The sequence below is a fragment of the Lytechinus pictus genome, chromosome 10, assembly GCF_037042905.1.
Source record: "Lytechinus pictus isolate F3 Inbred chromosome 10, Lp3.0, whole genome shotgun sequence".
NCBI lineage: Eukaryota > Metazoa > Echinodermata > Echinoidea > Temnopleuroida > Toxopneustidae > Lytechinus > Lytechinus pictus.
Genome location: NC_087254.1, coordinates 36,620,619 through 36,632,663, shown reverse-complemented (window position 1 = coordinate 36,632,663; position 12,045 = coordinate 36,620,619). Strand labels below are relative to the sequence as shown.

At 33.2% G+C, this 12,045-nt stretch overlaps 1 protein-coding gene across 1 annotated transcript; it reads left to right on the top strand.

Moving 5' to 3' along the window:
* The first annotated feature begins 3,109 nt into the window (after positions 1–3,109).
* On the top strand, positions 3,110–11,775 carry LOC129270582 (uncharacterized). The gene is made up of 3 exons (XM_054907941.2): positions 3,110–3,405; positions 8,067–8,459; positions 8,976–11,775. The coding sequence occupies exons 1-3, from the start codon at positions 3,222–3,224 to the stop codon at positions 9,050–9,052; spliced, it is 654 nt and encodes a 217-aa protein (XP_054763916.2). The 5' UTR covers positions 3,110–3,221; the 3' UTR covers positions 9,053–11,775.
* The last annotated feature ends 270 nt before the right edge of the window (positions 11,776–12,045 follow it).

Below are 12,045 nucleotides of genomic sequence, written 5' to 3'. Positions count from 1 at the left end.
AAAAAGAAGACATGAGTAAGGGTCCACCAAACCTCCTTACCATTGTATTGCCTATCATTTTTTTATCAAGCCCTATAAAACTGTGCTTAAAATGCCTTTAAAATACCTTTGAAGGAGTACTCCGGGCTGAAAATATTTATATGTAAATAAATAGAGTAAAATTTACCGAGCAAAATGCTGAGAATTTTATCAAAATCTCATAACAAATAAAGTCAATGAATTTTGAAATTGAACAATGTTTTGTGAACATCCCCACTTTCTTTTTCTTATATACGTTATTACATGAAATCCTAATTATTTCATTTTTGCACATTATGTATGAATGATATATGTCCCTTTCGTTGCAATTGCTGCAACGAAAGTTGCAGCAGTTGCTATCTATAATGCATTAAATCAGTTGTCAATCCAACTTTTTTAGTTCTGGGGGGAAAGTGTGAATAAACATAATATCGTATAATCAAAAACAAAAAGAATAAGTGGGGATGTGACATCATCAGTTTGCTCATTGAATATTCATGAAGACTTCACAAAACCGTTTAACTGAAATAATGCAAATTTTTAAGTTGTCATCACTTTGGTATTCTTAGTCCGATTTTGATCAAATTTTCAGTGTTTTGTTTGTCTGATTTTACTTCACGCCCTTCAAACGGTTAAAGATCGTAATTTGAATGATGATTCCAGTGAAAAATACGGCGGCTAATGACGAATATTTAGCACGTGTAAAAACAAAATAGAAATGGATTAGAATCACACAACGCTAATCACAGTCACGATAACAATAGCAATCATCATTACAATGATGATTCAAGATTCACGTGTGAAAAGGCCCTAAATCTCTTCAAATCATACTATTTTTGGCCTGGAGTACCCCCTTTAAAATTAATATAACTGACTCTTAACTCCGTGAAAAACATTTAAAACTATAAATTTGGTAACAAAGAGGGAATGCTGTTGCACTACATGATTGTATAAGATAAAAAAAGGTGCTAAATTCGGCATTATTCTTTGAGTTCTAGTAGTAGTAGTAGTAGTAGTAGTAGTAGTAGTAGTAGTAGTAAAAAATAGCCGTGGTAGTAGTAGTAGTATAAAAAAAAAATTCAAATCAAGTTGTTTTTAGTGTAGACATGGCCGTTAGACTATTCCACATTTGAATAATGTCAGGTTTATATTCAGAAGCATATAAAAACAGTGGGAGGAAATTTTCATCTAAAAGGGTAATAAACAAACCGCACAAACCATCACACATACACACCCTCCCATACACCTTCACACACAACCGCACACATTCCACTTTTTTATTTGGTTTCATGATCTTCAAATTAACAAAAGAAAACTTATTCTTTTCTTATAACGACTAATTATTTCGATCATTAACGAATAAAAAAATGCACAATACATGTTAATTCTTCTTTTTCCGTTCTTTCTTTCTTTCTTTCTTTCTTTTTTCTTTCTTTCTTGCTGTTTGTTCTCTTTCTCTCTTGTATACTATTGTGTCTCAACGACATGCAAAATTTTCATTTTAACATATTATGACGTAGGGAATAACATAACGTCATGGAAAATTACTGTATCTTTGTGTATGTGTGTCTGCGTAAATCCTCTGTTAGCATTGTGTATATCAGCCACTGTCTCCTTTATTTCTCAATGCCCCTGTGTCTATTTCCGCATCCTTTCTCTCCCCCCCCCACAATCTCTCCCTCTCTCTCTCTCTCTCTCTCTCTCTAGCCCCCCCCCCCCCCCCTCTTTTGGATTTTTATTTTCTCCCGTCTCTGTTCTCCTCTTCTCTCTTTCTCCCTTTTTACCCTCATCATGAAATATGCCTTTATAATGAATGCAGTACTTTTCCATGGAAAATCACTTAATCTTCGTGAAAAGTAACATTGCGGGCTATACGCCTCTATTTCGCAGTTTGGCTTGTCATTAACAAAGGCATTTTGGCCTTTTGCCCACCTCCTCGCTTATCATATTATATGTACAATTTTAACGTAACACAAATTAAATATCACGAATGCCACGGAGTTATTACGATATAAGTTTGTTTTCATACCCTATTTTTTTTTCAATTTCTGATTGTTCCTTATAAATATCAAGACTCCATCTATCTACCCAAATCCGACATCTTATCACCCCCTTTTCTCTCATCTATTGTCTCCTCCTCTCGATTCAGTCCCCTCTGGTAGACTTAAAACTATAAAAACGGTGGTGTTAAAACTACACCACAGGTGTTTACAGAGGATCACATCAAGCAGTTTACATCAGTATAAAATTCAAGACGAGAAAAAAATCCTTTATTGATACGACAGTCTTATCTTCATGTATTTCCCGATATTTGCTTTGGCGTGGTCACATTCTTAAATGAAATATTTTTAAACTCCTCAAGGCATGGAAAGAACTCAGCTACTATAAATATTGATTGAAAGAGAAGTAGATGTTGTTGTAGTTCAACGGCGTTCATAAAATGAATATTATTACTCTTTCTGGTTATATTTTTTTTCCAGAAGTGAGTTTTTTAATAAGTGAGTAATCAATTATAGTCTTTTTAAAGCATTGAACATGAGTATATTGTTTGCCAACTAATCTTGAAGAAAAAAAAATGAAATTACGCCTATGTCTTTGATAGACTTTACTTACATTCGTGTAAAAAATGATGATATCCATAATGGAGGTGATGATGATGATGATAACAGCAACAACAATAACAATAATAATAATATCAATAATTATGATAATAACAATAATGACTGATGCTACTTCGACTACTAAATACTGAATATAAAATGTAATGACTATTTAAATAAGCATCATAATAATTACTTGTTTATTTATTAAATATTAATCTCTGTTTTCTTTAGTCAGAATGGTCTCTTCTGTAATTAGAAAAAATGAAGTTCGAGAGCCCTGTGTAAACTAAAATGCATACACTGACAACTGGTTATATAACCATTTTCCTTAGATGTTGCTTGTAACTCAAACGCGGTTTCAAGAGTAAGAATTGATGTCAAAAACTTTAAATACTTGGCACAATTCCAAATTAATATGTATTGAAATGCATAACGTAATGACTGTATAACTTGTAAACAGACGGAACAAAAAAAAATGAAACTACGACACTATTGTGTGCTTATAAGCTCTGGCAAAAGATCGGTTTTGTTTCAGTGATTTTAAGTGTCATGCATTATAACTAACAAAGATCCACACTTAGTAACTTCACACGATGTAAAATGGCGGTAGGAACCACACTACATTTTGTTCTCTTCATTCTCATGGTGGTCGTTGTAAGTTCCTTGCCTGAAAGCGACCACGAAGTAGGTGTCCGTGGCTGTGGAAACAAGACGTGTGACGTCAATGAATTCTGCGATGAGGACAAAGGGGTCTGTTTGGATTGCGCAATACAAGATTGCCAAGGTAATTTTCCATAACTGTGAGTCTATATGTGTTTTGGGGGTGGGTGGTATGTTTGTGTATAGCCTAATATTGCTGTACCTAAGTTCTCAACGTGATTCTGTTGTATGTTTGAGACCTTTGTTCTTTTAGTCAAAATCTTATGGCAAACTTTTACTATAATCCAGTCTACAACCACCCTATATGGTTAGGTTGGCATAATCATATATAACCAACATAAAGTACACATTTTATCCTTCATTGTTTGTGGCAAACATTTCGATTCAAATCGGAATTTGTTACGATTCAGTTTATGAAGACATTTCTCTATGAAATATGGGAATATTGATGATTGGGTGTGTCATATGCATGCAATCTGCAAGGCGCAGAAAAACGCCATCAACCTCCAAACAAACCACACATAAACCGTATCGCACTAAGATAAAGGGGAAGTTCGCCCTGAAAAAAATCATTGCAAAAATAGCAGGAAAAAAAATATTGGTGAAGGGTTGAGGAAATTTCATTACAGATTAGAAAGTTATTAGAATTTTACTTTTTGGATTTGTGACCTCATAAACGAGCAGCTGCCCCATAGGTTATGTAATATAAAATGCATAAATTTCAATTTTTTCATGGTTCATGATTACTTTATATTTTGTTTTCTTTTTTGCAACGGGTGTTGTCTATTGATATACTGAAGGTACAGTAAAAAAAACATTTTCATTTTTCGGAGAAAATGACATTTCATTGAATTTTTCACCATACGATATGTAGGGAAACTGCTTGCATATGAGGTCACAAATCAAGTAATTAAAATTCAAATAACTTTTTTATTCTTTGATGGAAAATTTCTCAAACTTTCGGTAATATTTTTTATTAATTTTCACCTATTTTTACAACAAATCTTTCTTCAGGGTGAACTTCTTATGGTGAAAATAACAGCAAGAAAATATTTTAAAAATATTGGTGAAGGTTAGAGGAAAATCCATACAAGATGTAAAAAGTTTTTAGAACCGAAATGTGTTTGATTTGTGACGTTATCTGATAGAAGCTTCGCCATATATTGCGTAGTAAAAAATCAAAGTAATGTTATTTTCTTTAAAAAAAAAAAATATATATATATATATAATGGTTTTTATTGCACTTTCAGTATATCAACACTGATATTCTTTAGTCATTATGAACAATTACAAAATTGATATTATTATTATTATTTTTTTTTTTTGGGGGGGGGTCAGCAGCACGTACATGTATATGACGTCACAGATCAACAATTTGACGTTATTATAACTGTATAAATATTTGACGGTTTTTAATCTTTACCGTTATTTTTTATTACTAACTGGTATTTTTACAAGAAACGTTTCTTCGTGGTGAACTTCCTTTGAGATTCACCAAAAAACATGTGCACTAATACTTCAGTAGAGTTCTTTTCAACTCTCATTTTACATGATGTATAATCGATGCACTGTATCTTTTGGCATTAATTTATGCTATGAAACAGAATCAAATTATGGAATTTTCATTTCAAAATCACTTTAATCTTGCTTAGGTGATGGAATATCAACAATTCACAGCATAAGCATAATAACACAAACCCAAAGCTCTACCCACATTTGTATCTAATCCAGTGGTGGATCCATGCAGGGGATCAACGTGCCCCCCCCCCCCCCCTTGAGAGCCGTAATGAACAAAAAATACCCAATAAAAAATTGTGCCCCTTCTTAAATGAAATTCAGGACCATTCCTTTTTTTTTACTTGTCAAAATTTCCCGGCGGACGAAATTACTGCCAATTTTATTGAAGGTGAAAACCCTTCCCCTTCTTCTTCTCGAAATGACCATCAATTTCAATTTTAGGTGAAAATCTTTTTTTTTTTTTTGCTTGTCAATTTTCCTCGGGAAAATTTGCTCCCCTGGGAAAATCCTGGATCCGCCCCTGATCTAATCTGCATAGGCGGATCCAGGGGGCGAGGGGCCCGCCCCCCCCCCCCTATTGGCGGAGCCCCATAAAAAATATGAAAGAAAGGGGGAAAAAAAGGAAAAAGAGAGGAGAAAAAAAATAGGAGGAAGACGAGTGAAAAAAATATTAAAATGAGGGGAAGACTTGGAAAATAAAAAGAATCTTTCATGTCACTATATACAATTTTCGCTCGCGCTTCGCACTCGCATTGCCTGTTAGGTGATTTACATAACTTGTTCAAAATGGAGCTTAAATATCAAGTTTGGAAGTTTATATATACAAAATATATTTCACCTTGGAAATCGAACTTTCATTATCTTGTGTGATTTACGAATTGATTTTTATAAAGTGCTCTGTAAAAATGTCAGTTATATGGTCTGAATATTTACATTTTCTGCTCGCCCTGTGCGTTCGCAAATTTTGATTTTTCAGGTACTTATTATATTTTGTGTATTCCATAAAGTTTTCAAAATATCCTTTTAAGGTCTGATTGTCTAAACGTATCAGCTAGCGCTGCACGCTCGCATTTTGATTGAGGAGTTATGTATGTGTCAATATTGATTACACAACAAACTACTTAAAATTCCCTTTTTCATGGCAGTTAAAAAAAACTTCGGCTCACGATTTGCACTCGCATTCATTCCGCGCCCTTATTATGCATTAATAAATAAGATATCAATTTAATAATAAAATTGTCCCTTTTGTTTCATCTCGGGCTTAGCAAGAGGAATAGAAAGATAGTCATCATTTTCATACGATGACATGTCCTAAGGATGTCCCGGTCCTATGTCAAAACTCAAAATAATATTAATGGAAAATATCAGCTCTTTATTAAGTGCGATCCGTATCCACCTCACAATTTTCCTACAAAGCTTAAGATATAGAGCTGAAATTAATCCTTATTTTTTAAGATCGGAATATCAAATTTTTCATATATAGTTGCATATGCACCTTTTTCAGGATAACAAACATTGCCTAGAATGTCCACATTTTAGGAAACAATACATAAAATTTGTTTGCTCGCGCTTCGCGCTCGCATCATGTAAATATGGATTATAATATATATTAATGTTGATTTAGAAGAATAAAGTGAAAAAGTAACTATTACGAATACCCCTTCAAAACACAAAACAAAAATCATGTTCGAGTGGCCGATCGGGGAAAATATGGCTGAAAAAAAATCAGGATTAACAAACATTGCCAGAATGTCAAAATTTTAGGAAAAAATACATAAAATTTCAAAAAAATTGCTCGCGCTTCGCGATCGCATTATGTAAATAAGGATTATGAAGTATACTTATCATGCTTATGTTGATTTGTAAGAACAAAGCAAAGAAGTAACTATTACGACTACCCCTTCAAAGAAAAAAAAATCATGTTCGAGCGGCTGATCGGAGAAAAATGGCTAAAAAAAGACATGTAGGAGGATAACTATACTTTGCTTGTCAATTGCCAATAAATTATATTAAATAAAGTAAAGAACGAAGTTACCATATTTTCTTACCCAATAAGCATTTTCTTGTTTTATTTTATTCGGGAACCTGTAGAAATATTAAATAAACCTGTTTTATTGTATAGGAAGTAAAAAGTCCCAGAAAATCATGGTATAGGTAGAGCAGAAGCTGTGGCTGTATTTTTAAATGTTGCACTGCATAATTTATTTTGTAAAGTCATCGGATTATAATCAAATTAAAGTTCGATTTGTCATGGATGAACAAAGGTTCGAAATTTGTTGAGACTAATTCATGTTTTATATTGTAAAAAGGACTCACTACACAGAAAAAAATGTTGTTTAAGATTTTATACAACGCTGTTTACTATATGAACCTTAAGATATTTGTTTAACTGTTTAAACAATCATGTTTAATTTATTGAAGATTAGATATTGAAAGTTAAACTTTGTTGCTTAAGATTTAAACACTAGTTTAAACTGTAAGGTTCATATAGTAACAGCGTTGCATAATTTTTTTTTGCTGTGTATTTAACTCATGGGAGGTGCAGGATAATTTTAACCAACATTATAATGAAGGTTGAATAAAACCTTACCAAAATCATGGTTAAAAAGGAATATGTTTCGTAGGCAGAGTATTGGGTAGAAAACGTGTTTTATATTTTGAATTTGTATACAACGTTGTGTAAAAATTCATGCAACACTTGGCGGCATTTTATCTTACGAAAATGTATGTACTGTCTTTACCAAATTGTGGGTAATACTGTTTGATAGGATATAAGGGCCGGTATGTAAGAATATGAATTAAAGAACGTATGGAAGTGAGAGTGTTGATTAAAAGAAACTTTTCTAGTTGATCTGACATACATTGTGTTAAAATATGTTTTCTTCTGTTGCAGCAAACTGTCACATTTACTATAAAGGTCTACATGTTATGAATCAAAATCCATACCAAGATAAATATCAAATGATGAAAAATTACGCTTGACCTATCAGGCCCATATATATTAAACTTGAAATTACATACACAGTGAAAATTCTGATTAATTTTTTGATAACGCTGTTAACTATATGAACCTTACAGTAGTTTTTTTTAACGGATTAAACAAGAGTATGGAATTTTAAACAACAAAGTTTAATTTTCATTATCTAATTCTCAATCAATTAAGTATGGTTGTTTAAACTGTTAAACGACTACTGAAAGGTTCACAGTAAACAGCGATGTATAAACAGATGTATGTTTTGAAGATAAAATTTATGTTTCTTTCCACAGTGTTTCTTTCCACAGGAAACAACGGTTTGAGCAATACTGATGCAACCAGCGAACTTGATCAGACAACAATGGCAACCAAGATATCCACAGGAAACAACGGTTTGAGCAATACTGACGCAACCAGCGAACTTGGTCAGATACCAATGGTCACCGAGATATCCGAGACACGGTGGCCATCCACTTCTCACCAAATCGACAATAAAACAAAGAAGCCGGAACGGGAGAAGGAGGAGGATAGTCTTCCCGCAACCCTTGCTCTATGTGGAGGCATCTTGGTGATCTGTGTGGGGGCTTACATCTATGTCTGCCATCCACTCGGCTGTCGGTCACAGAGGATTATGAGAGAACTAGACGAAATGGCGGGGATTTATTCAAAAGGAATATACCAAAAAGGTAAAAAGGCAAACATATTATCAAGATTACAAAAGTATGAGCAGTCTCGGATATAAGCTTTCAAGGGGGGGGGGGGGTGGGTTGGACGAGTTTTTTTTCAATTTCTTAATGATTCGACGATGAAAAAAAATTAATAAAAATACAGTTTATCTGAATTATTCCCCAAAATGACGCAATTTGCCCCCTAAAAAGTATGAGAAGATGTTTAAAGAAGAGGATGGTAATAGCAGAATAAACGCAGTCGTAGTATGAAAGTACGAGCAGGTTCGGATCTAGATATCAAGGATGGGGGGGGGGGGGAGGTGGAGGAATTTTATCAATTTCTTAATGATCTTCTGACAATAAAAAAAAAAAACAGTTGATCACACTGTCATATAAAAAGGACGCCCTTTTACTTTGTTAAATAGTGTATTTCCCTTGATTATTTAACCTGCGGTTTCTAATAGAAATTTTGAAGAAAAAAGTAAAATCTTAACGATATTTATTTTCCTTTTTCATATGATTTGATCTATGCAGAAAACGATGAACCAATGACGAAGGCCCCGTTACAGTATACCATACAAACAGATGCCTGCACAAAGTCAACAGTTTAATCTATGCTCTATGGTGTAATTAAACACCATGAACTTTGACTCCAAAGACTACTTCTAACCTAGACAGGAATATGTGTCTTTTCTTGGATTTATTAACAATCTCTGACATCTTTAAGTGTAGCCAACGTAGTTCAGCGGAACAACCGCTGTTAGCTTTTGGTCTATTCTCAACTCACCCCTAAATTTTCCAGAAACGCTCAATATTTGGGTAAATGTTCGAATATCTTTGATTTTGACCGATGTAAACCCCATTTTACACAGTTTATGAGCCATAATTTTATGATATGATACAGATTTCACTTATAAAATGAACATCGGTCTATCATTACAAATCACATTTTTGAACATGTATATGCGAGTAGAGCCGATTAGTTTACCTTAATTTCCTTATACAAATGCAAGGAACTTTTGGAATTTTACATTGCAAGTAATATCTACCGTGCAATATTTCAATACAGATATGAATTTCAGACAATCTTAAATTTTCGTCTTTTCGCATCCAAAATTAAGATATGAAATGTCAAATGACAAAGTTCATTATGGTCCTCCAGGGCCCTGGGAACAATTTTTGGCTGGGAGTGCTGGCTTGGAATGCAAATTTGACAAGCAAAAAGAGAAGTCTTCACTACAAATAAAGGTGATTTGGGTTAAATTAATACTTATAGCATAACTTAGATATTTTTATTGAGTGATTGATAACGAATTTTTAATTTCAATTGTCAACAAAATTGCAAAGTAAAGCAAGTCGTGATTCATTATAATGAAATAGAATAAAATATATTTTATTATAAACCCAGTACAAAGAAATAAAACAGTTACTATCTTTTGTGAGCAAATTATACATAACAAGCGAGAAAAAAAAAAAGACAGAAAATCCCAACATGTAATTGGTGACCTTGATTTGCTACCCTTGTATTTGAACATACAGCCATCCATAGATATTTTTATTTCTGTTATTTCTGTATCCTTACTCGATAGAACACAATGCTTGCCGCAGTGTGCTCACAATATATGGAACACAGTGTGAAATCACCTTCACACTGTGAAATTTGAGCATTTCAACGGTGTGAATTACATATTCACTGTAAATCACATAGTCGACCATGTGAATACTCTGTGGACATACATGAATAAATAAATAAATAAACAGATACATAAATCACAGTTGGATTTATGTAGTGCCTTTTACCAGAGTACACAAATCGCAACTATCATTACCCCGGCTTTAGCTCGAGCTACCGCTTCATCAACAGTGCTGAGTACCCATTCATCTCCCCTGGGTTAACATGGTTAAGAGTAGCACAATCTGGAAACATTTCATGTTGGAGGGTGGTGATGATGATGGTGATGATATTAATTATCATAATCAGGGATGCCTCTTATAGGCTTGATAAAATAAAATATCTGGAATTACCCCTTTCCTACATGAAAAAAGGAGGTTTTCAGTGGCCTTAAATATATTGAAAAAGACTTAGGTCTGAAAAGTGACATTCCTGAATAACGATAACATTATGAATGAGAATAATGATAATATAGAACGATGGCAAATTGATTATAATCATAAGGCTTAATGATACCAATGCTAATAATGATAGGCCCAATAATGAAATTAATATTGGTAATACAAGAAAAATAGAGTATAGCTGCATTAAAGGGGAAGTTCACTCTGACGAAATGTCTATTGATAATAATTTCGCAGAATAAAATATTTTTAAAATGGTGAAGGTTTGTGGAAAATCCATCAAAGATTTAAAAGCTTTAAGCATTTTATTCATTTTTGTTTGTTTGTGACGTCATATGCGACAATGTTTCCCATATATCCTGTAATGAAAAAAAATATAAATGAAATTTCATTTTAAAAAAGGTGAAAATATTTCTTATTGCACTTCCAGTATATCAACAGACAAATAATTTCACACCAGCTCCTGATGTTTTAGTCATCATAAACCATTAAAATGGAAATGTATGATTTTATATTATAACTATGGAGTAGGTGCTCGAAAATGACGTAAAAATAAAAAACTTCAAATTCTACAACTTTACTAAGCATTGATGACTATTTCCCTCAATCCTTCAACAATATTTTTCATTATTTTTTCGTCAATTTTTTTTATAACAAAATCTTCTTCAGAGTGAACGTCCCCTTAAATTGTAATGTAAAAGAGAAAAGTGTCGGTTCTTTACTTATACATTTTAAAAAAATATTCCTCGATTACATAAACATCTTTAGAACCTGACCATAAAGTTAAACGTGCATGACCAGGCCATTACTTGGATATAGCATGATCGGACACCATCACTCCAGCTTATATCGGTGGTGTTGTACGGTATTTTGTGCAGAGTCTTTATGCACTAATGTTCTCTGTGTGCAGAAAAGCGCCAACCTACTGACATTTCGCAACCCCCAGCCAAAAAGTCCCTAAAGTTAAAGACTTGCGAAATACACACCTGTGATTCCCCGAGTTATTTGATAATTGAATATATAAGTTCGCACAAACTTTACTTACTTTTGATAGGTGTGCATGGTCGCAAACTCAATTTGTAGGAACGGAGGAACGAGGCAAAAATATGGTCCCAAGAAAATGCCTGTACGTATTAAACGGGAATCGTACACAGATAGTTCAAAGAATCAATTGGAATGGCGTTTGGAATTTGTACCCCACTATAAAGGGATGACGTTTAGAACACAATGTCTGATTGAAATAAAAATCATTTGCAAATGGAACATGTAATTTGACTGGTATATATTTAAATAGTGATCAAAATGTAATTTAATTTCATGTACACAAAATTAATTTTTTTAAAGACAATATATAGTAGGCCTAATGGATTTTTCTACACGAGACGAATTGTTGGATTTTTAGAAAAACAACAGGATGCTAAAATAAAAAAAATCCTATCTTTGTTATACTTATAGCAAAGAGGTGTGTTTACACAAGTATAATTGGTAATAAGCCAAAAAGTGACTTTTTTAAAAGAATGCTGTGTTTTCT